This window comes from Bombina bombina, chromosome 4, assembly GCF_027579735.1.
Source record: "Bombina bombina isolate aBomBom1 chromosome 4, aBomBom1.pri, whole genome shotgun sequence".
NCBI classification, from domain to species: domain Eukaryota; kingdom Metazoa; phylum Chordata; class Amphibia; order Anura; family Bombinatoridae; genus Bombina; species Bombina bombina.
In genome coordinates, this window is record NC_069502.1 from 29,624,629 (window position 1) to 29,648,966 (window position 24,338).

The 24,338-nt window shown below is 40.3% G+C and overlaps 1 protein-coding gene across 8 annotated transcripts in view; it reads left to right on the forward strand.

The window, feature by feature from the left end:
* Positions 1–24,338, forward strand: part of GCKR (glucokinase regulator) — a 326,754-nt gene that overhangs the window by 58,895 nt on the left and 243,521 nt on the right. For all 8 annotated transcript variants that reach the window (XM_053709432.1, XM_053709430.1, XM_053709438.1 and 5 more), the window contains exons 4-5: positions 665–733; positions 16,212–16,280. In XM_053709432.1, coding sequence (XP_053565407.1) covers positions 665–733; positions 16,212–16,280 — 138 coding nt within the window. The remainder of the gene's footprint in view (positions 1–664; positions 734–16,211; positions 16,281–24,338) is intronic.

A 24,338-nucleotide genomic window follows, 5' to 3' on the forward strand; every position in this document is an offset into this window, starting at 1 on the left:
TAAGGCGGCAACTTGGTCTTCGCTTCACACTTTTTCTAAATTCTACAAATCCGATACTTTTGCTTCTTTGGAGGCTATTTTTGGGAGAAAGGTCTTACAGGCAGTGGTGCCTTCCGTTTAAGTTCCTGCCTTGTCCCTCCCTTCATCCGTGTCCTAAAGCTTTGGTATTGGTATTCCACAAGTAATGGATGAACCCGTGGACTGGATACACCTTTACAAGAGAAAACAAAATTTATGCTTACCGGATAAATTTATTTCTCTTGTGGTGTATCCAGTCCACGGCCCGCCCTGTCATTTTAAGGCAGGTGTTTTTTATTTTTAAACTACACTCACCACTGCACCCTATAGTTTCACCTTTTTTTCTTGCTTGTCTTCGGTCGAATGACTGGGGGTGGCAGTTAGGGGAGGGTGCTATATAGACAGCTCTGCTGTGGGTGTCCTCTTGCAACTTCCTGTTGGGAAGGAGAATATCCCACAAGTAATGGATGAACCCGTGGAATGGATACACCACAAGAGAAATAAATTTATCAGGTAAGCATAAATTTTGTTTTTTACACAGAGATTGATGAATATGTTGGTCACTGATGATTAGATGATGTTGTAAATATGAACTAGTCAGGATAAAACTAAACAAACTAATACGCAGACTTTTTTTTGGCTGCAGAGGTTATACAGTGAGTCTATCCTGAAGACTGTGGGCGATATCGCAAAGAGCGTGCAAGAGATATTAAAGGTAATGTGTGATATTTTTTAAACCATTTTATATAGAATAATAATAATATTAATGCTATAACGTTTCGCACATTTTCCTCCTGAGAGGGCCAGATTACAAAATCTATTACTTATCGCTTGCACGCTAACCAGACGCTGCGCTATATCAACTGCACTATACCCGAAGGTGCATTAGGAATATTTCAAATTCCTATGTTCTTCACATAGAAAAAAAAAACATTTTTATTTTTAAATAAACTGGATTTTTCTGTATATATCTGATTATACATTGAATGCTTTTTTAGAGAGAGGCCAAGAGAACTCACGACCCCCCGAAAGGAAATAGGAGAAGAGAGGGCACAGAGGCAGAAGAAAGGGAAAACTAAGGAGACTAGGAAAAGTAAATGATACACCAGTTAAAGGGATTTTTAACATTAGTGATGTACCCCTGACTAAAGAGCAGGAACATATATTGAATATTGAATAAATGATTATCCTTTGCACCTTCAACAAAACTTAACAAATTTGAACATTTGATTAATATAATCAATTCATTAGGAAATTGACTTTGAAAAAATATTTTCTGAAAAACCCTATTTTGAAAAATAGTGCAACTGACCAGTCCAAAAATGACTCTATATAAAATAACTATATCCATACAGAATTTAGACCCAAATCAAAAAAATTTCCAAGTCAGGAAAAGGTAAATTTTATTGAATCATTTGAGAAACTTGTGAAACAAGTTTTGGAAGAATTAGATATTGCAAATGATAAGAATATGAGATGGAACTTAACATTAAAAGAAAAGAAAGTTCTAAATGATCTTAAAACTAGAAGTGATATAGTTATCAAGCAAGCCGATAAGGGCGGAGGGGTAGTGGTCATGAATAATACCTATTATCTTGAAGAAGCACATAGATAACTAGATGATACAACAACTTATAAAAAATTGAGAAGTGATCCAGGTGATAAATATAACAAAGTTCAAGCAGGAAGAAAGAAAATACTGATCAACTTGAGAGTCTCCCATAACCGTGAAACCGAAATAACAAGAAATGTTGCATACTGATTCAAAAACGTGAGTGTGCAGGTGAAAATGTGGAATTCTGCAGCAGAGGATGGAGGTTTAAAGTACAACATTCCCCCACTCTGCTACTTCTGAAATCAAACTGACGTGGATAGATACCAGAGAACCTATTAACAAGGTACCAAGTTTAAATGTGCCATAAAAACCTGCAGGTTCGACTTTGTGTATTACCATCTACTTAGAGCAAAAAACTCTTGTTTACAGCCACATTTGGGTCAAATAAATTACTAAACAAATTGATAACCAATGGTGCTGAGTGAATGAATACACCAAAGAACTGGGACTTTTAATAATTGTATTATTGTATCCATTAGGGAAAAAAAAATGAGGACACAAAGTATTTTCTTGTATGTTGTTATTATTTAGATATTATTTTGAATATTAGATACTATATGGGTAAATACTTAATTAGAGAATGTTTTAAGTAGAGATTAACTTGCTAACAATCTGAATTTAGATGAGTAGTGAGTTTTTTAAATCTATGTTAGACACCGGTGTCAATAGATGAATTAAGACATATTTTTATTTGTATTTTTATATGTATTAAATTTTGTGTAATAATAAACTGACCAAAGTATATTATTTAGAGTCTCATACATGGTGAACTGATCGTTTAATAATTAGGTTGGTAAATCTTGTGTACATATATAAAAATATATATTTATAGTTTTAAGGAATTATTCATTTTTAAACAGACTGCCTTTGGCGCCTCCCACAACCTTCCTTTTTACTTTGTAAGTTTTTGCAATTGGGTAACTCCATGTAAGAACTTTTTAGTTATACTTTGTGAGAAGTGTGACTATTGGGATAGGCTAGTACTGTCTAACTGTAATCCTAGACAACACACTTTAACTAAACTATATCTGATTATTTTTTGTTAACTATGGTGGATATGTATCAAGCTGTGAACTATGTTGCATTCGCCGGCATCAATACGCTCTGTAACGGTACCAACCGGATACCAAGGGTTAACACCAGGGAACAATGTCCTGCATAGGGAATCAGCAGTTCACAACCCAGCCAGTTTTCAGGTTTTAAACAGAATAACACTTTATTTGAAGGCAGCATACAGATTTATACAGGTTTTTGACCCCCCCCCCACAGATGGGGGTTGAAAGAATGTTGTACATTAGATAAAAGGGAGAAGCGCCCTTGACATGATACAATAGGATTATATTACTTAAACACTTCAACCACAGGACACTCTTGACTCTCCTTATCACTTAGGAGTTTCTCTCTGGGGGTGATCAAACAATAGAATGCTAAGCATTAATTAGATTGTAGCTGGAGCCAGCCACTTGTGGTTAGAAAATAAAGTTAACACTTTCAGTCCTGACCGAAGGGTCTGTCACAGACAACCTTTCTTACGTTATAGTCCAGAAGTGGCTAGGTTTGCCACAATGCTCCCCCAGAACCAAGCCGGCATACACAGTCTGATCCCAACGGATCGGCTTGGGGATGTCCGGGGCAACAACTTTCGGCTCAAGTAAGCTACGGGGTGTTCTCCGCCATCTGCTCCAACTTGGCTCAGTACTGCCCCCACCCCAAACATGGAAGCGTCTCTTCCCGGAGGGACTGGGCTTGGGTAGTCACAGGGTTAACATTAGCGGGATCCATGGGAGCATAGGCAGAAACAAGGGGGGCCAAGTCATTTCCAAGGAGAACATCAGCAGGTAAGTCCTTCTTGACCCCCACATTCACAAGTCTAGCGCCCACTCCCCAATCCAAATGTACCCTGGCAACAGGTAGGCGGAACACAGTGCCCCCTGCTACCCTCACAGCCACAGTGTCTCCAGTGTGCTGTTTCTCAGGCACCAAGTTCTCTTGAAGCAAGGTCATGGTAGCACCAGTATCCCGTAGACAACTGACCTCCTTCCCATTCACTTTAACCCGTTGCCGGTTATTCCGGTGGGCAGCTTGCACGGGGTCTGCTTCATGTAGGCTGCCCCAGCATTCTGGCGCCTCTACGTAGCGGGCCACAGGCTGAGGATTATGTGGGATTCCGCCAGCGGGTCTTCTCCAGGACTGTGCTTGATTCGCTGCATTTAGGGGACACTCTGGTCTTTTGTGCCCTAGTTGCTTACATCCAAAGCACCGAATAGGTTGTGAGTAGCCCCGCGAATTGAACCGGGCTCTCTGAGGGTAGTTTGTGGCCGGAGGCCGTGTGGTATAGCGGTGCGCCGGGGGTTGGTAACTGGCAGCTGCTGGGGTGACTGGGGGTCTGTACTCCACTCTAGCAGTGGGCAATCGGTATACTGCTCCCCCTGCCCCTCGTACTGCCACGGATCCGCCAGTGGGTGCTGTATCCGGCACCAAATGGGGAGCTATCAGGGTTAAAGTAGCTCCCGAATCCCGAAGTCCCTGGACCGACATCACCTCATGCAGAATTCCCAGGGGTTCCTCGGCTTGGGTGCTCAACACCTCATGAGCGGCTGGCTCCGTTTGGTAATGGTGAGCAGCCGCCCTTGGGGCCAGGTTCTGTCTGACCTGGTTCCAAGCTTGTCTGCTCCGATTTTGGGTGCACTCACGTGCCATATGTCCCCACTGCTTGCAGGTGTGGCATTGTATATTAGCCCGTCCGTTGTTAGGCTGTAGTCCATGGTGCCTCCTGGCATCAAAATGCTGGTCTGCTAATCTGGCTGCTTCGGTTAAGGTGAGGGGTTTTCGATCTCTCACCCATTCTTGGGCTTCTGGGGACAAGCCGTTAAAGAATTGCTCCAACAGCATCAGTTGTCGCAATTCTTCCATGGTGGTAGCTTGGCTGGCGTGTATCCACCCCTGAGATGCTTGATCCAGCTTGTGGGCCCACTCTGCATGGGAATCTCTTTCTGGCTTGCGCAGGCCTCTAAACTTGCGCCGGTATGCCTCTGAGGTAATGGCATATCTTTCCAAGATCGCTCTCTTCACTTTAGCGTAATCCTTGCTGTCCTCCCTGGGTACAGCGTGATACGCTTCCGCTGCCCTACCGGCTAGCTTGCCTGCTAGCACCGGCACCCATACGGACTGCTCCAAATCATGTAACTCGCACAGTCTCTCAAAATCCTGTAAATACCCATCAATCTCATCCTTCTCCTCACAAAACATTTTAAATGCATGGTATGGGATTTTGGGTCTTACTGGGTTGCTGAGTGCGTCCAAAATGGATTCTGCTCGGGAGGATGCATTCCGCGGACTGTGTGCCATCACGTACTCCTGCACATCTGCCATTACCACGGATAGCATATCCCGTGGTACAGGTTGGGGTAAAAATTCCAGCCTGGTCCTCATTTCCCTCTGGTATAGGGTCTCCTCCATGGCTGTTGGAGGCGTAGCGCTGCGAGCTCTGTCTCCCTCCATCAGCTCAGCAATTAATATAGCCTTGGGTTTGCTGCTGCCTATCTTTCCCCTGGCTTCTAGCAGTTCCTTTTACGTTTGTCTCTTTAGCTTAGAATAATCCATCTCCATTCACTTCGGTCCCTGGTACTCCTTCCATCTTAGTCAGTATTGTAGTAATCCCCCTCTTCCTGAGGTTACTGGCTTGTGTAGTTGCTCTTCTGGGCGATAAGGTTCATTCCGTCGCTTGCCACCAATTGTAACGGTACCAACCGGATACCAAGGGTTAACACCAGGGAACAATATCCTGCATAGGGAATCAGCAGTTCACAACCCAGCCAGTTTTCAGGTTTTAAACAGAATAACACTTTATTTGAAGGCAGCATACAGATTTATACAGGTTTTTGACCCCCCCCCCACAGATGGGGGTTGAAAGAATGTTGTACATTAGATAAAAGGGAGAAGCGCCCTTGACATGATACAATAGGATTATATTACTTAAACACTTCAACCACAGGACACTCTTGACTCTCCTTATCACTTAGGAGTTTCTCTCTGGGGGTGATCAAACAATAGAATGCTAAGCATTAATTAGATTGTAGCTGGAGCCAGCCACTTGTGGTTAGAAAATAAAGTTAACACTTTCAGTCCTGACCGAAGGGTCTGTCACAGACAACCTTTCTTACGTTATAGTCCAGAAGTGGCTAGGTTTGCCACACGCTCACCTAACATTGCGGCCGCGGATCTCAATATGCTCTCCTTATTTATGAAAAAAGCCGGCAAAAAGACACCCACCAAGTATGAGGCGATGAGCATCGGACTGTTGTTAACTATCAGTCATAGATCTTGCGTCTATTCGGCTTTTTCCCAAATTTATTTATACACTGTCAATAAACGCTGCAACTATACTAAAATGTTTAACCCCTATCCCGCCACTCCCCGACATTGCCGCTACCTAAGTAAAGTTATTAACCCCTATCCCACCACTCCCCGACATCGCCACAACATAAATAAAGTTATTAACCCCTATCCCGCTGCTCCCCGACATTGCCACAACCTAAATAAAGTCATTAACCACTATCCCGCTGCTCCCCGACACCGCCGCCACTAAATAAACATATTAACCCTTAAATCTCTGGCCTCCCACATCACTACCACTAACTAAACCTATTAACCCCTAAACCGTCAGCCCCCCACATCGCCAAAAACTAAATTAAGCTATTAACTCCTAAACCTAACAACCCCATAACTTTAAATTAAAATTACAACATCCCTATCTTAATATAAGTTAAAACTAAGTTACAAAAAACCCCACTAAATTACAAAAAATAAAAAAACAAATTATCAAAAATAAAAATGAATTACACCTAATCTAATAACCCTATCAAAATAAAAAAAAATACAAACACCTCCCCATCAGTAAAACCCAAAAACCCACCACCCAACCAACCCCCCCAAATAAAAAACCTAAAAGAAAAATCTAACATAACCTAAGCTCCCCATTGCCCTGAAAAGTGCATTTGTATGGACATTGCCCTTAAAAAGGCAATTAGCTCTTTTACATGCCTAGACCCTAATCTAAAAATAAAACCCACCCAAAAAAACCTTAAAAAAACCTAACACTAACCCCCGACGATCCACTTACAGTTCTTAAAGTTGCGCTTGCAGGATCCATCCAGCCGGAGAAGTCCTCATCCAGGCGGCAAGAAGTCTTCATCCGGGCAGCCTCTTCCATCTTCATCCATCCGGCGCAGAGCAGGTCCATCCTGAAGACATCCTGCGCGGAGCATCCTCTTCATACGGTCGCCGCCGTAAACTGGAATTTCAATGCAAGAGAGCTCAAATTCTATTGGCTGATTGAAACAGCCAATAGAATGAGAGCTGCTCAAATTCTATTGGCTGATTTGAACAGCCAATAGGATTTTAGCAGCTCTAATCCTATTGGCTGATTGAAATCCAATAGGAATGCAAGGGACGCCATCTTGGATGGCATCACTTGCATTGAAGTTCCAGTTTACGGCGGCGACTGTATGAAGAGGATGCTCCGTGCTAGATGTCTTCAAGATGGATCCGCTCCGCGCTGGATAGATGAAGATAGAAGATGCTGTCTGGATGAAGACTTCTTGCCGCCTGGATGAGGACTTCCCCGGCTGGATGAAGATGGAAGAGGCCGCCCAGATGAAGACTTCTTGCCGCCTGGTTGAGGACTTCTCCGGCTGGATGGATCGTCAGGGATTAGTGTTAGGTTTTTTTAAGGGTTTTTTGGTTGGGTTTTATCTTTAGATTAGGGTCTGGGCATGTAAAAGAGCTAAATGTCCTTTTAAGGGCAATGCCCATAAAATGCCCTTTTCAGGGGAATAGGGAGCTTAGGTTATTTTAGATAGTTTTTTTTATTTGGGGGGTTGGTTGGTTGGGTGGTGGGTTTTTTACTGTATTTTTTCACAGGTAAAAGAGCTGATATCTTTGGGGCAATGCCCCACAAAAGGCCCTTTTAAGGGCCATTGGTAGTTTATTGTAGGCTAGGATATCTTTATTTTGGGGGGCTTTTCTATTTTGATAGGGCTATTAGATTAGGTGTAATTCTTTTTTATTTTTGATCATTTGTTTTTTTATTTTTCATAATTTAGTGTTTGTTTGTTTTTTTGTAACTTAGTGTTTGTTTTTTTCTGTAATTTAGTACTTTAAATAATGTTTAATTGTATATTTAAATAATATGAGTAGGGTTAGGTTTCTGTAATATGTCATTTTGTTTATTTAATTGGTATTTTAATTTAATTGTAGTATAATAGTTAGGGTAGGTAAATTAATAGTTTAAAATAGTTTATTTTAATTCTACAGGTAAGTTTTAATTTATATTAAGATAGGGATGTTGTAATTTTAATTTAAAGTTAGGGCTTTGTTATGTTTAGGGGTTAATAGCTTAATTTAGCTTTTGGCGATGTGGGGGGCTGACGGTTTAGGGGTTAATAGGTTTAGTTAGTGGTAGTGATGTGGGAGGCCAGAAGTTTAGGGGTTAATACGTTTATTTAGTGGCGGGGAGCAGCGGAATAGGGGTTAATACATTTTATTTAGGTTGCAGCGATGCTGGGGCGGCAGATTAGGGGTTTTTAGACTAGGGGTTTATGTTAGGGTGTTAGGTGTAAACGTTACTTGTTTTGTACCGTAGAAATCAATGGGTTATATTTCTTTGTCTTGCGGCATCGAACATAAGCTTTCACTGCTTTCAGACTCCCATTGATTTCTATGGCATCCGCGGCCTCCAGGATGGCAGATTGAAAACCAGGTACGATGCGTCCGAATAGCCGCGAGCGTACCTGTTAAATGTTTGATAACTGGGAAAAAGTGTCAGATAGAGCAGAATGTGTATTCGGAACATCTGTAATGACGTAAGCATCGATCTGCGTCGGATTTCAACATTTTCCGGTCTGTAGGCTTTGATAACTAGGTCGGATCAATCTCGCAACAATTATGATGCGGAATTCCGGCGTATTTGCGGTTGACACTTTGATAGATAGGCCTCTATATATCTATACCCAAATATCTATATTAATATATATACATGTGCATACATATTTATACCTATAAACATAAATACATATCTATTCTATACACATATATGCGCATCTATATACAAACATACACATATTTAGACATTACGAGTAGAATTATTGAGCTCGAGCAACCTCTGGTTTTCGTGTTCGTTTGCACACAAGTTAATTGCATTCATATTACAAGCTGAAAGTAAACGCAATCACTTGAGCGTGAAGTTAACGATAGTCGGATATCGCATCCTGAGAGCTGTGGTTAACTGTTGTGCTTAACAAAAAAAAGTGTTCACAAAACACATCAGCATTGCATTACACGATACAGTTACACTCATAATAACACTATCTAATACCAGCGTTATTTAGCACGCTCGATGTCGGCTGCAATAACCCACCTCTGGTAAATAGGATTTACTATTGAATTTTAATATCAAGTTGCTCTCTAAAGTTAGCACGGTCCAGCTATACTGCTTAGCGCCTCCCACGCTGTCATAAGTGAATAGCGTGACACTTGTAATCTGGTCTATAGTGTCTTAGAAACAGTTTATAGTGTAATCTAAATTCCAGTCACCTATCTCATCTGTTATATATGTAGAGAAATGGTCTCATATCTTACAATAAAAAAAGATGGGTATAATGTATATAAAGCGCATGAGAGAAAAAATATTAAAGGAATATGAAACAGTGCTCCTTAAGTAAAAAATAAATCCGATAAATCAAAGTAAACAGTTTGAGCCTGATTTTGAGTGGAGCTTTTGGTTTCGTGCTATAACTGTGCTAGAAGTACGTCGGGTTGTGCTTATGTTACAAATTGAAAGTAAAAAGTTATCGCTTGTGCGCTAACCCGATGCACGCAAATAGCTGAAGGCACGATAACCTATTCTCCCATGGAAGTCAATGGAGAGAAAAAAGTGGGAAAAAATTTAACACCCCACTCGTGCATTAACCCATCGCATATTCTCAAGTGCACTAACCCCACATGAAAATATGAATATTTCACATTCAAATGTTCTTCACATAAAAGACTATGTTCTATTTATTCATAAATACATATTTCTACCTATAGCCAAAGCTAATTTTGTATAATATATATCTATACCTACAGTATATATATATAGATGATTATATATAGGTATAGATATATACAGAGATATATAGGAATATCTATTAATAAATATATAGGACGTATTCTGCTATAAGCAGAACATTAGAATGTGAAATATTTGCAGTAAATACACAGTATAAAACTTTATTAAATATGAATATTGCATACATATGCATTTACATGTTTTCAACTACTTACCTGCAAAGGCCTCTAAAGCACATATATATATGTGTGTCTTTATATGTATACATATGTATTTATGTGTTTATATGTCTGTAAATGCAATATCTACACATATAGCTACATACATTCATTTGTACACACACATACATATGCATTTACATGATTTCAACTACTTACCTGCAAAGGGCTCTAAAGCACACATATATATATGTGTGTCTTTATATGTATACATATGTATTTATGTGTTTATATTTCTGTAAATGCAATATTTACACATATAGCTACATACATTCATTTGTACACACACACACATCTTTAGACAGGTATCTGTATGTATCTCTATGTTAAAGCACTTTGCAGCCTTTTTTATCTAACACCTGAGATTGCATATCTTTGAACCCTTATAACTTTTTGTGCAATATTTTTGTAATACTTTTTATTAGTGTTATTATGATTGTAAATGTACTGTGTCATTTTTTTTAATGTGTTTTGTGACACTTTTTTCATGAAACAGTTAAAGGGATATGAAAATTAAAATTAAACTTGCATGATTCCAATAGAGCAGGTAATTGTAAGACACTTTTACATTCACTTCTATTTTCAAATGTGCTTCGTTCTCTTTGTATCTCTTATTGAAAAAGAATACACACATATCCTACACTAATGGGAGTTAGCTGCTAATTGGTGCCTGCACACATTTGTTTCTTGTGATTGGCTAACAAGATGTGTTCAGCTAGCTGCCAGTAGCGCAATGCTGTTCATTCAGCAAAGGATAACAAGAGAATAAAGCACATTTGTTTATAGAAGTAAATTGGAAAGTTGTTTAAAATTGTATGCTCTATCCAAATCATGAAAGAAAAAGTTGGGGTTTCCTGTCCCTTTAACCAGAGCTCTGATGACATGCTTAACTTCAACTTGTAATACGAGCACAATTTAACTTGCATGCAAACAAACAGGAGAACCCGATATTGCTTGCGCACAAATGATAGCGCTCAAGGATCTGGTCGTTAAACCTACATACTTTTTTCCATATCCCATACACGCTAATAAATATATAACATATTTAGTGTTAGTTAATATACTGCCCAATACAATATGTTTTCTGCTCATCTTGTGTGGTGAACTGATCACCTAGCTTAAGATAAGAACAAGTTTTTCAACGTCTACTCCGACATCTGAAAAAACCTGGTTTGCTTGACAACTGGTGTCTTTTCTCTCTTTCTGGTAGCATTGATGGCGATAAAGAATTACCCAGAGTTTTTGCTTTCCTACTAGAGAAATTTAAGCCTCCAACAATTATCCTGGTCATTTGTGTATCAGTTCTAAGAATTGGCAAAGCATTTCTGATGATACCACAAATTGCATTATATTCTCTACTGTACGTAGTTACAAAATACGGTCTGGACTCATTCATTTTATTCTTTTGTCTTATCCTGGGGGTCAATAGATCATCTCTGTTCATAGTATCAACCTTGTTCTTTGCCTTTAACAGAGGAATTTCTCCATATCCTCTGTTCAAGAACCTAAGTGTTGTTTCTTCTACCTGTTTGTCATATTCAATTCTTGTAGTACAGTTTCTCTTAACCTTATATACTGTCCCTTAGGGATTGCCTTAATAATATGTCTAGGATGACAAGACATTGCATCCAACAGGGTATTTCCTGCCGTTGGTTTTCTAAATAGGCTCATTTCAATACTCTTCCTGTGACTATCAGGTTTAAGACAAACATCGAGATACGATATGGAGTCCTTAGAGAGTTCCATGGTAAAGTCCAAATTCATTTTATTAATTTTCAACAATTTGAAAAAGTTATGTATATCTAACTCATTGCCCTTCCATATGAACAACAGGTCATCTATATAGCGACCATAAAAACAAATATTCTCTCTAAATAGATTATCACCTCCAAAGACATGGAATATCTCCCACCAACCTAAGTACAGATTGGCGTATGTGGGGGCAAATTTTGCCCCCATAGCTGTTCCACATCTTTGGAGGTAAAAACTGCCATCAAACATAAAAAAATTATGAGTAAACAGATAATCCAATGATTTCAATATGAACTCCTTAGTCACAACAAAAGACACAACATCAATTGTTACAAAGTGGTAATTATCATTCCACTCTATTTTTTCAATCTGATGTATCAGGTCAGTGGTGTCCTGTAAAAAACTTTTCAAATTCCTCACTAAAGGTTGCAAATACACATCAATTATCTCTCCCAAAGAGTCATTTAAATACCCAATTCCAGCAATAATGGGTCTTCCTGGTGGTGACACCAAACTTTTATGAATCTTGGGTAGGTAATGAAAAATTGCTGTGATCCGATGATTCATAATTAAATATTCAGCATTCTTCCTACTTATAACTCCATGATTAAGTGCCCAATCAATAATAGATGCTAAATTACTTTTAAAGTTAATTGTTGGGTCATGTGTTAATAACTCATAAACCTCAGCGTCTTTCAATTGTCTAAGTGCCTTTTTAATGTATCACTCTTATCCAAAATTAATGGAAAGTATACCGACCTTTCCATAATTGACAACTGGATGTCAATATATCAAAGCTAACGGTCTCTTTTCTAGTAGGCGCTAGGTGCACACCACTGTTGTTACTCTTATCCAAAATGACAACATTATCCCCTTTTTCTGAGTTGTGGATCACTATTGAATCCTCAGTTTTAAGTTGTTCAATTGCATCAATTTCTTTTTTATTTAAATTATCCCTTCTATGATCATTTCTGTTTATATTTTTGTTTAAACGACATACCCCATTTTCTACAGTTTTCTGGAAAACCTCAATGGCATTGGATCTAGTATTAACAGGATAAAATGTGGATTTATTTCTAAATCTTGACAGAGACGTTTTTTCTAACATCTGATTACCTTCAACCCCTTGTATATCATTTTGTAAAGACATCAAATAACTCAGCACACTTATCCAAAAAAGGTAAAGTCATCCATATCTTTAACCAAGGATTGATTATCGGATAATGTAGCTGAATCAGCCTGTTGCTCAATTAGAAAATGTTTCTTTAGGACAAGCGATCTAACAAATTTGTTCACGTCTACAATTGTATTGAATAGGTCAAAATGACAGGATGGAGAAACATTGAAACCCAAAGATAACACCTTAATTTGCCTGTCAGTCAATGTATATGATGGTAAATTAACAACATTCTTACTAGTTAAATGTACTTTCATTCCTGATTCTTTCTCTGTCTCCTGGGATACCTGGGTTGGCTTTCCTGTTGTTGGGTATATGTTTTTCTTATTCCTTTTTCTACCCCCTCCACATATTTTATTTCTTTTTCTTTCACTTTCCCCTTGCATATACTAACCCCGTTTTTTGAGACCTCAGCATTCATATCCTTATTATCTCCCGATGTTTGGAGCACAAACAAAGTAGAGGCTGAGGAGGTAGCCACCTCCCCTAGTCTTTCTTCCCCACCACTATCAAGATCAGAGGAATTGTAATCATAATCCGTCTCATTATCATTAAATGTTACCTTTCTTATGTTTCTCTTTCCCTGTGTCTTTTTAGAATTATACTTCCTTCCCCCCTGTCTGTTTGTCCCTAGATATTTTCATTTTCTTAAATTGACACATATTTTCCTTTAAATCGGAAATTACTTTTCTTATCTTATCATCATATTTCTGAAATTCCTCATTGGCAAATAATGGCCGAATATATTCCTGAATACTTTTAATATCTTTATTCAGAGTTAACTTTTGTTGTTGTTTTTATACTCAATAAGTAAATCCATTAATGCCAATGAGCAATTAGTTCATACCTCATTCCATCTGGATATAAATGTTGAATCAGTAATTTCAAATGATGGAAACTTGTTTTATTCCTAAGCCTCTTGGTATACGGAGAAACTTTTTATAGATCAAAAATGTTTTAATATGCAATTCCAAACGAGTGTCCAGCTTTAACAGTTTTTCCATTTTGAAAAACGAGAGTCTAAATTTTCATTAGCTTCTCTCTCCATAGTCTCTTCATCAAAATCATCACCATCTTCATCAAAATCATCACATTCTTCATATATATTTTCAAAAGGTTGAAACACAAAACTTTCAGCAGTCATTTTCTCACTCAATATATGCTTGTATTCTTTAAATATTTGTTATAACTTAGATCAACAGTTCCTATGTGTTTGATAGAACAAGCTAAATAAATGGTGCAGTGTTATATTTATTATTGAGCATTCACGTTATTCCTTTTTTTTATTTCCTTTGTATGAGCCTTTTTGTTTCTACAATTATTATACCATTTAGCTCTTAAACTCCAGTTTTCCTGGTATCAGTTCAAAAGAGATTATTATTCATTGTGCTTCACTCGCACACTTGATCACATATTTAAGATCTTCATCTTTAACATTCCTCAGAGCTTTATGGTATGCAAAGCTGTATTGTTACAAGCCTTAAAAATGATTAACTTTGAAATACATTCAATCCCAATTTTAAACACTGCTACCATTGCTCAGAAGTAAATGCATGCATGTAGATAAGAGTTTAACTTGACTTACATCCGCTCCCAGAAAGAAAACGAGCAGCTTACCATCCGATGAGAAAGTTAAATTCCAGAGATCCACTTGCAAGCACTCCGGACCCAATCACTGCCTCTACTCGTCAATGGCCCATGCCAGCTATATGCCAAATTAAGACCAAAGCTAGGTCAAGCGCAAGGCTTAAGGTTTAAGGGTATAGATGGCACTAGGAAAAGGTTTTAAGACTAGTCTTAAGGTTAGGGAGTATTTTTGCTCCACCCGCTACCCCCAATAGCAATGATACATGACAGCTGTAATATGTTCCCTGGGACATAATTGATGTCAATAACACATCCTTGACCAGGCAGCCATGAGGACTCTGAGACCCATGATGAAATATTGTCCTGATTGGAGAGAAATTGGAGAGCAGGCTTCACAGGGGCTGAACTCACTGAATGCTCAAAGAAAAAGGGCAGAACTTTCCAGCACTGTGAGATCTCTCTCATTTCTCTGTCTGAAGGACAGACACGGCCAGTGAAATATAGCACTGCATGATATGATAGTTGCTATTTTATATCACTATACATTAGATTGTGTCCCCTCAGTTTTATTAGATTTATGCTTTGCACTTTCTTATTTATATTTTAATACATTTAGATTCAGATCCATTAGTGATTTTATAAATTCTGATTGAAAATGTCTGTGTTAATTAAACAAATTTGGATCATATGTATATTTCTGTGTATCTTTTACAATTTACATTGATTTTGTATTTTTTCTATTGTAACATAGCTTTAGAAAGTGGGAGGGACAGGGCAGTTCCCTGGGCTGAACAGGGGAGTCCCCAGGGTATGACAGAAGTATGTGAGTCTTTAATTCACATGGATAACCCTGCATAGTGAGATAAACATTTCTCAAGGTAAAATGTGTGTTTCTAAAGTTCTTTGAGGGACCTTGTTATACTGACGAGACTTCTTAGATCACCTTGACTGAGCAGAGAGCCTTAGCTCATCAGGCCCTAGGACTTTCCGTGTTCTATCCTTTTTCTTTTAGAATACAGTGAGTTCCACCCCTGTGAAGACTGTACTATAATATCTTTCCAAACTAAAGAATCAAGTGCATAATAAGTACTGAAGCTCTCTAGGGAAACTAAAGTGGGCAGTTTTTCAGTTTTATTTTAAATAGAAGAAATACAAATTGCAATTTAACTTGTAAAAGATACACGCAAAATATAGAAAGTATGATCCTTATTTGTTTGTTACACAAAAACTGTCAAAGCATAATCAGAATTTGTAAAATCACAATTCTAAATTAACTGCTAAAATACAAAACAGAAAGTGCAAAGTTTTAATCTGAAGTGTAAATTGATATAAAATACAAAGGACAAAGTGTAAATGCAGCAGAACTGTCAAGTCATGCAGTGTTATATTACACTGGGCTTGTCTCTCCTTCACAAATAGCAATGCAAGGAACGGCCCTTAGAAAAGTAAAGCAAAATTTGCCTTTTGAAATTTTTCCTAGGGATCTCGCAGTGCTGGTGAGCAGTTTCCACCAGTTTGTGTCTCTAGCACCTACATGAAGAAGATCACCTAGAAAATAAGCCTTTACGTTAAGGAAATGCTATTCGCTAAGGATGTTTATCAGAAGACGTCATCCCTAAGTAACATTATAATCTGTGAGACAGATAAATATGTGCACTTGACATCTCTAAACCTGTATTAGCTTTTACAATACTATGAAGACCATCACCTGAATAATGTGTTTTTCTCCCATAGACTCCTGATGATGGGCTAGTCGTACTAAGCGGGTGTGGGGCATCAGGAAGGCTGGCGTTACTTCTTGCGGTAAGCTTAGGCACAGCTTTATGACAAACCATCCTAAAGAAGCAGTTACATAAAGAGATATTCTACCTAAAAACAAAATCAGTGTACATGACCAAGCATACTTACATATACGTTGTGCACTCACATTTATAGTTTGTGCCTCCATAAGACAGTTATAGGTAGGATATATATATATATATATATATATATATATAATTGAAGAACCCTGGAGGGGAACTCAAAGAGGCGCTCTGAATGTATGTTTGTGTAATGTCCAAATATTACCAGAAAGTTACTTTGGTGTAAAAGTAACATATGTCCAAGAATCTATAATGATATAAAATGTTTCCAATGTGTGGCAAGGCAGCTCCACTTGACAAAAAAACAAAAAGAGGGCGCCACATAGTTTAATATGTTCCATATGGGTTGGTGGATGTTGGTGGTAAATATGCTTACCAGATCGAGTTGCACCGTACTATGACCGGTGCTAATGGGCAGGCTAGCACTGTACAGTGGCTAGAACACTGATCAGGGTGTCCCCGGCGGAGTTCTAAACTGGAAATCCAAGTCCCGGCAAAACTGCAGACACTTTCAATACCCACTTGTGGGGTTAGAGGAAGGATAAAAACAAGAGGACAACTTCCGATATTTAAAAGGTAAGAAAACGCTTTATTTTTTACAGCAACACGTTTCTCAACCAAAACACACTGGTCGTTTCTTTTGGCAGTATAAAAAACAAATACAAAGCATTGTAATTAGTAACATTATATACACTTGTAACAAAATAAAAACGGAAGTTGTCACACAAAGAAGAACCAATGGAAATAAGAATGTGAACTGTGTCTTAGGAAAAGAAAATTACTTTGTCTGGAGCCGTAACAGGTGTTAAATGTTAGGTACAAATTAATCAGAATGGTTGATGCTTAAAAAAAAGAAACATTTTTGTGCAAATTACAAATATTTAAATAGCATACTAGTGGAGCCTCATATTCGAAACAATGTATAATTATATTTTTCTATTTACGGTCATCTTTTAACAAATAAAAAACCTTTTCTATAAAAACATGCAGTTTTGTGTATGCGCACACATAAAATGTATATTGCTTCTTCAAACATTATCCAAATATTTGTCTAATAAAATCAGATAAATTGTGAATTGTGAGTGTATGTAAAACCAAATAAGTGGGAATGTGTGATAGTGAGAATATAATCTGAGTCATCTGTGTCGACAATTTGACTGGCTTTTGAAATGGTAAAAGAAACAAATATGTTCATATATTAAAAAACATAATGTGTCAAACGTCATTGTGTAAAAGGTGACCGTTAGTTGTAGAAATAGAAACATCTGATATTTTCTGTCCAAATATGTCGGGTATCAATTGTTGATAACCAAACAATGATACATAAAATAATTAAATATACCATTGTCTTGTATATCTGGTTTGAATGTATCCTCCGTGCGATGAGACGGAGGAAAGTGTATCTATACCAATATAGTCTGTGGTGTAAAGCCATTTTATTATTATTATTTATTATTATCAGTTATTTGTAGAGTGCCAACAGGTTCTGCAGCACTATAAACAAAGGGGGAGTACAAGAGGGCCCTGCCAAGAGTCGCACTGTTGTAGTCAGCTCTTAAGAAGGTGATCTACAAACTGCTGGGCTGTTAGGCTTACATGCTAAGGGGGTTCAGGGGATAGCAATGGAGGAGTGGAACTGGTATAAAGTAAGGTTAGCATAGGTTGTATGCATCCCTGAACAGTAGAGTCTTTAGGGAGCGCTTGAAGCTTTCAAAACTAGGGGAGAGTCTTGTGGGGCAAGGCAGTGAGTTCCACAAGATTGGAGCCAGTCTGGAGAAGTCCTGTAAATGGGAGTGTGATGAGGTAACCAGAGAAGAGAGTAGGAGGTCATGAGCAGAGCGAAGAGGACGGGAGGGAGAGTATCTGGAGACAAGGTCTGAGATATAGGGGGGAGCAGTGCAGTTGAGGGCTTTGTATGTCAGAGTGAGAATTGTGTGTTTGATCCTAGAGGCAAGAGGAAGCCAGTGAAGGGATTGGCAGAGAGGTGCAGCAGATGAAGAGCGACGTGTAATGAAGATGAGATTGGCAGAGGCATTCATTATTGATTTAAGGAGCTAGGCGGCAGGTGGGGAGACCAGAGAGGAGAGAGTTGCAGTCATTGAGGAGGGAAAGAATGAGAGAGTGGATTCAAATCTTAGTTGTGTCTTGTGTAAGGAAGTGTCTAATTTTAGAGATATTTTTTTATTAAGGTGGAAGTGGCAGGCTTTAGCCAAGGACTGAAGGTGAGGAGTGAAAGAAAGATCTGAGTCAAATGTGACCCTCAGACATCAGGCATGCAGGGTAGGGGTAATGATGGAGTTGTCAACAGTTATAGAGAGATTGGGGGTGGAGATTTTGGAAGAAGGGGGGGGGGAAATGAGGAGCTCAGTTTTGGAGAGATTTAGCTTGAGGTAGTGAGAGGACATCCAGGAAGAGATGAGAGAAAGACAGTTAGTGACACAGGTTAGCAAGGAAGGAGATAGGTTTGGTGTAGAGAAGTAGATTTGGGTGTCGTTCGGCATACAAATGATTTTGGAAACCGTGGGAGTTTATAGGGGGACCTAGTGATGATGTGTAGATTGAGAAGAGAAGGGGACCGAGGATAGAGCCTAGCGGTACTCCAAAAGAAAGTGGTGATGGGGCAGAGGAGGCCCCAGAAAAGGCTACACTAAAAGTACAGTTTGACAGGTATGAAGAGAGCCACAAAAGGGCTGTGTCACAGATGCAGAAGGATTGGAGGGTTCAAAGCAAAAGAGGGTGGTCAACAGTGTCAAAGGCTGCAGACAGATCAAGGAGGATAAGCAGAGAGAAGTGGCCTTTTGATTTTGCTGTAAGTAGGTCATTGGAAACCTTAACAATAGCTGTCTGTGGAGTGATGGGGACGAAATCCAGATTGCAGTGGGTCAAGAAGGGAATTTAATATAAGGAAATGGGATAGGCGTGCATATACTAGTTTTTCATAAAGCTTTGAGGCAAGAGGGAGGAGGGAAATAGGGCGGTAGTTGGATGGGGAGGTAGGATCAAGGGAAGGTTTTTTGAGGATAGGTGTGACCAGTGCATGTTTCAGCGATGAGGGAAATATACCGGTGCTGAGGGAGAGGTTGAAAATGTGTGTTAGTATAGGAGTAAGGGTAGCAGAGATGGAGGGGAGTAGCTGTGAGGGGAAAGGGTCAAGGGGACAGGTATTGAGGTGAGAGCACAGTATAAGTGCCGAAACTTCTTCCTCAGAAACAGGGGAGAATGAGCTAAGTTTAAGTTTATGTGGGTTGTGGTTGAGTGAGAGCATTTGAGGGGGGGGAGAGAATGTAATTATGTTGAGAGCTGATTTCATTTCTGATGGAATCAATTTTGTTATTGAAGTGGCTGGCAAAGTCTTGAGCTGAGAGAGAAGTTGTATTAGGAGGTGGGGGAGGGTGAAGGAGAGTATTGAAAGTGGAGAACAGACGTTTTGGGTTTGAAGAAAGATTAGATATAAGAGTAGAGAAGTAGTGTTGCTTATGGAGATTAAGTGCAGAATAGTAGGAGTTCAAGATGAATTTGTAATGAAGAAAATCGGCTGCGTAGGTACAGTGTCAGAGGAGTATGCCAGGGCTGAGTATCAGTGTGTGATTTCCAAGCTATGGTAAGAGGGGCAAGATTGTCAAGGACGGATATAAGTGTGGAATTATACTGGCAGATAGATTGTTCAGGGCAGGAAAAGGAGGAGAAGGATGAGAGGAGAGGTTTGAGGGAATTAGCAAGCTGTTGCTGATCTAATGACATAATGCTTCTGTGTAGTTTGGTGTGAGGAGTAGAAGGAGGGAGAGTTGCAGGGAGGGATGATATGTTGCAAGTAAGAAGATAATGGTCAGAAAGAGGATAGGGGGAGTTTGTGAAGTTTGAGAGAGTGCATCTATAGCTAAAGATCAGGTCAAGAGAGTGACTGTCTTTGTAAGTGGGAGAATCAGTCCATTGTGACAGGCTGAAAGAGGAAGTGAGTTGCAGAAGTTGTTTTGCAGATGAGGTAGTGGGATTGTCAAGATGGATGTTGAAGTCGCCAAGAATGAGGACAGGGGTGTCTGAGGAAAGGAAATCAGGTAGCCAGGCAGCCAAGTGATTTAGAAATTGAGTTCAGGAGCCAGGGGGTCAGTATATGATTGCAACACGTATAGAGAGAGGAGAGAATAAGCAAATTATGTGGGTTTCGAATGAGGAAAATGTGAAGGAAGAGATGGGTTGTATTTGTTGAAAGGTGCAGCGAGAGGAAAGTAAAATATCGACACCACCTCCCTGTCTATTACCAGACCTAGGAGTGTGGCTGAAGTGGAGACCCCCATGTGATAGAGCACTCGGGGATGCTGTGTCTAGGAGAGAGAGCCAGGTTTCTGTTAGGGCCAGAAGGTCGAGGGAGCGGGAGATGAAGAGGTCATGTATAGAAGTGAGCTTGTTGCAAACAGAGCGAGAGTTCCAGAGAGCACAAGTGAAATGGGTAGTGGGTATCCCACTAGTGAAATGGGTAGTGGCTAGAGTCTATGGGACGGTACACATGGATGTGCACAGCTAGGCAGTGGTTGGGGACCAGGATTAGGGGAGATGTCACCAGCAGTAAGTAAAAGCAAGAAGGAGAGTGACATGAGATGACTTACGGATTTGCAGTAGTGAGACTGCTTTTGAGACGAGCTGCAAGGGGGAGAGAGAGTGTTTAGGAATAGGTAAAGTTTATGAGTACAAAAGTAAGGTGAGTTTAAGAGAGATTTGCTAATGAACAGTGCAGGTGTAGAGGGAGAAGGAGTAATTGAATAATGTAGTTTGTTATAGAGACAAGAGGTAGCAAAAATGTATATGAATATATTGAGCATTTTTACAAAGGTGGGAACCAGTTAAACACATAAGACACAGAATTACAGTAGTAATTGCATAAGAAAACAAAAAGGGGGGGCGGAGCCAGCAACCATAGTGCAAAGACGTGCAGATGCTGAGCTCCTCGGCATAAACTCCTAAAACAAAGTTTATTTTTTCTCTTGCCCTGGTAATGCTAGTATAAACTTGGTATAGCAGACACCAGAAGCCGGTTACTATCTTCTGGGGCCGGAATCTGTCTATTTGAGAGACCAGACGGAGTTCTTCTACCCACATCGGGCTGGCCGCACGTTAGTTTCCCGCCCGCAACATTAAGACTGAGTCTACCTGCGTTCTGGAAGGTTGGGGCTCCATTCCAGAACGTTAGCACACCATCTCCCCCTTGCTGAACTTAGCCCGGGAGGGCTGCGAAGAGCAGAGAGAAGTCCGTGAGGCCGACAAATACAGAGGGAGAAGTGTAACCCGCAAGACAGACCTATTCAGGAGGACACCCGCAAAGGCTATTACGAACCCTGCCTTAGGTGCCGCGGCTGCGGTGGCTCCTGGTCTCCGGAGGGTCGGGGCTCCGCTCCGGAGATTTGCCTACACCCCTGCCAACTTGTCTAAGGGAATCTACTTACCCCTGGGGCCGCATTGCTCGATAGTGACTCCCGGCCTAACACCGACCGGAACTGGGCCGCTGCTTGGGTCACTAGTCGGGCCCTTCCGACTGCTCTGGATTGCTGGAGTGGGGGCCAGGAGTGCGATAGCTGAGCCACTGGAGAACAAGGAGACCCGATAGAACGAGCCTCCATAACCCCCTTGTTGCGCAGCTCAGAAGCGAGGGCGCGAAAGACGGCCATCTTGTGTCCTGACCGTTTTCAGAAGTGCCGGGAGGCCGCGGTGAGTTGTATGTTTAGCCCCTGACCACCTCAGCCTATCCCATACACGAGATTAGCCTGTGAGACCCATTAGAGGAGGGGAGAGTTACAGGGAATGGAGGCTTCCCCCAGCCTGTGAGTAGGCCTCACCCACGTGGGAGACTGAGGTACTGACCTCTTAAAATATTAACAAAGCGGCCTAACATCTAACTTTATAGGAAGCAGGCAAAGATTTTCTGTATATATATTCTCAACCCGGCCAATTAAACAGAGACTACCGGTCCTCTACACACGAACTTACCCCACCATATCAGACTATACGTCTCTGAACTGCCAAGTCATATAGGAGAACTTTTTTTTTTTTTCTCTCTTTTTCTTTGGGACATACTTAATAGACTACAAATCAGTGTGTTAAGCTGCTGTGCCAGCGTTATTGTCTTTGGGCCTGTGCCCAAAGTGGAGTGTCTGTTTGCAAATGTCTGTCTTATAATGCTCTAGCTTTCTCCCTATAGGATCAGGTGCATAACAGCACTTATAGAGGCCCTGCACACCACTTCCATTATAAAGGTTTGCATGACAAGTATTGCTAATTACAGATTGTGTTGTGATAACCTCTTAATGCATCTTTAACTATTTTTTTTTTGCAGGTATTTGATATAATAGTCACTAAAGTTGCAATTTAGATAAATGTGTACTAATTATTGCAAATCTGTATAAGCCAACCTACTGTGTTTTATACTTCAGGCCTTATCTTTGCAGTGTGAGAGTAGAGGCCTTTCTGACCTGATTCTAGAAATTGGAGATTATTGCCCCAATCTAGGTGAGGCTTTTTGACCCCGCCACCTTAACATAGCTTAGGATGGCTGACTGCTGACCATACACCGAAGGCGGCTGCATTAGTGCAAGTGTCTTAGATTCCATTGCCTAGAGAGAAAGGTCATCTCATTTTAAGTCTGATAAATGTATGCCTAATATCCTTGATTAACCCCACAGGTATATTGGTCTTGGAGTCAACACGCTTGTTCTAGATCTGAGTATAATTTTTAGATTGCTCCCAAGAAAAATTTTTCATTACATTTTTGTCTTACCTAACTAGCTGCAGTTCATCCTGGGGGGCCTAGACATCTGCCCTCTGGTTATAAAAGGGTTTACTTGATCATTGCTAAGTTTATATAACCTACAGTAACTTTACCTCTTGGTTTTGGGTGTACCCTCTCCTCCCTTTCCCGCCAGAGGTCCACTGGCGGGTCATACCCCCTTTCCTTTTCCCCATCTCGTCCTATGGTGACAACTTCCCCAGGAGAGAGTCGCATACTAATATTAAGATACAGCAATATACCCCCTAAGGGGGCTTAACCCCCAGTATAGTGGCAAACAAAACCAATATCTCCAGACCTTCTGCAGACCCCGGGCTCCCTCCCCCTGAGAGAGACTACATGCCTGCTATACATTGATTTGTGCACCCAAAGTTAGTCAGACAACACTATGCTGGTCTAAAAAGGGCCCTGGAAGCCCCCCCCCCCCCCTCTCACATACCTCAGATTGACAACATCCATATAACAGATATAGCAGTGACCGGTTTGGAAGGAAAGACATAACAACTATGTCGCAGCAAGCGAAGAAGAAACTGAAAGGCAACCTTGGTCCTAAGAAGACGGTGATGGATCACTTCCACCCAAGGGGACAAAGGGAATCAATTAGATCCGAAGATGAGTTATCTAATACCTCAGATATGCCGGAAGATCTTCCTGAGAGCAGACTCTCTACTTCAAATACCCCAGGTAGATTTAAGGGAGACACCCTACCTCTACCATTGGACTCTATTCAGCGTATGTTTGAGACCCAAAATCAGACCCTAAGCAGACGGTTTGACAAGCTGGAAAGAACATTTGAGGATCTGAGACGAGATATCTCCTCTATCAGTGAAAGAACCGATACTATTGAAAGGAAGCAGGAAGATCTCATGGTGGACCACACTAACTGGGTGGGCCAAACGCAAAGCCTGATGGACCAAGTATCCTCTTTGGAGGCGAAGGTGGCAGATCTAGAGGATAGATCTAGGCGAAATAACGTGAGACTCAGAGGAATCCCAGAGTCGGTCCTCCCGCAGGACTTAGAAGATTATGCACATCGCCTCTTCCAGTCAATCCTTGGCCCAGTGGTGGGAGACATGCATAGAATAGATCGTATCCATCGTACGGCGAGACCTAGAAATCTTCCCCCTGGCAAACCCAGAGACACTATAGCCCGCTTACATTACTACTCATACAAAGATAAATTGATGAGAGCAATGCTGCGCTCCCCCCAGCTTAATGGGCAAT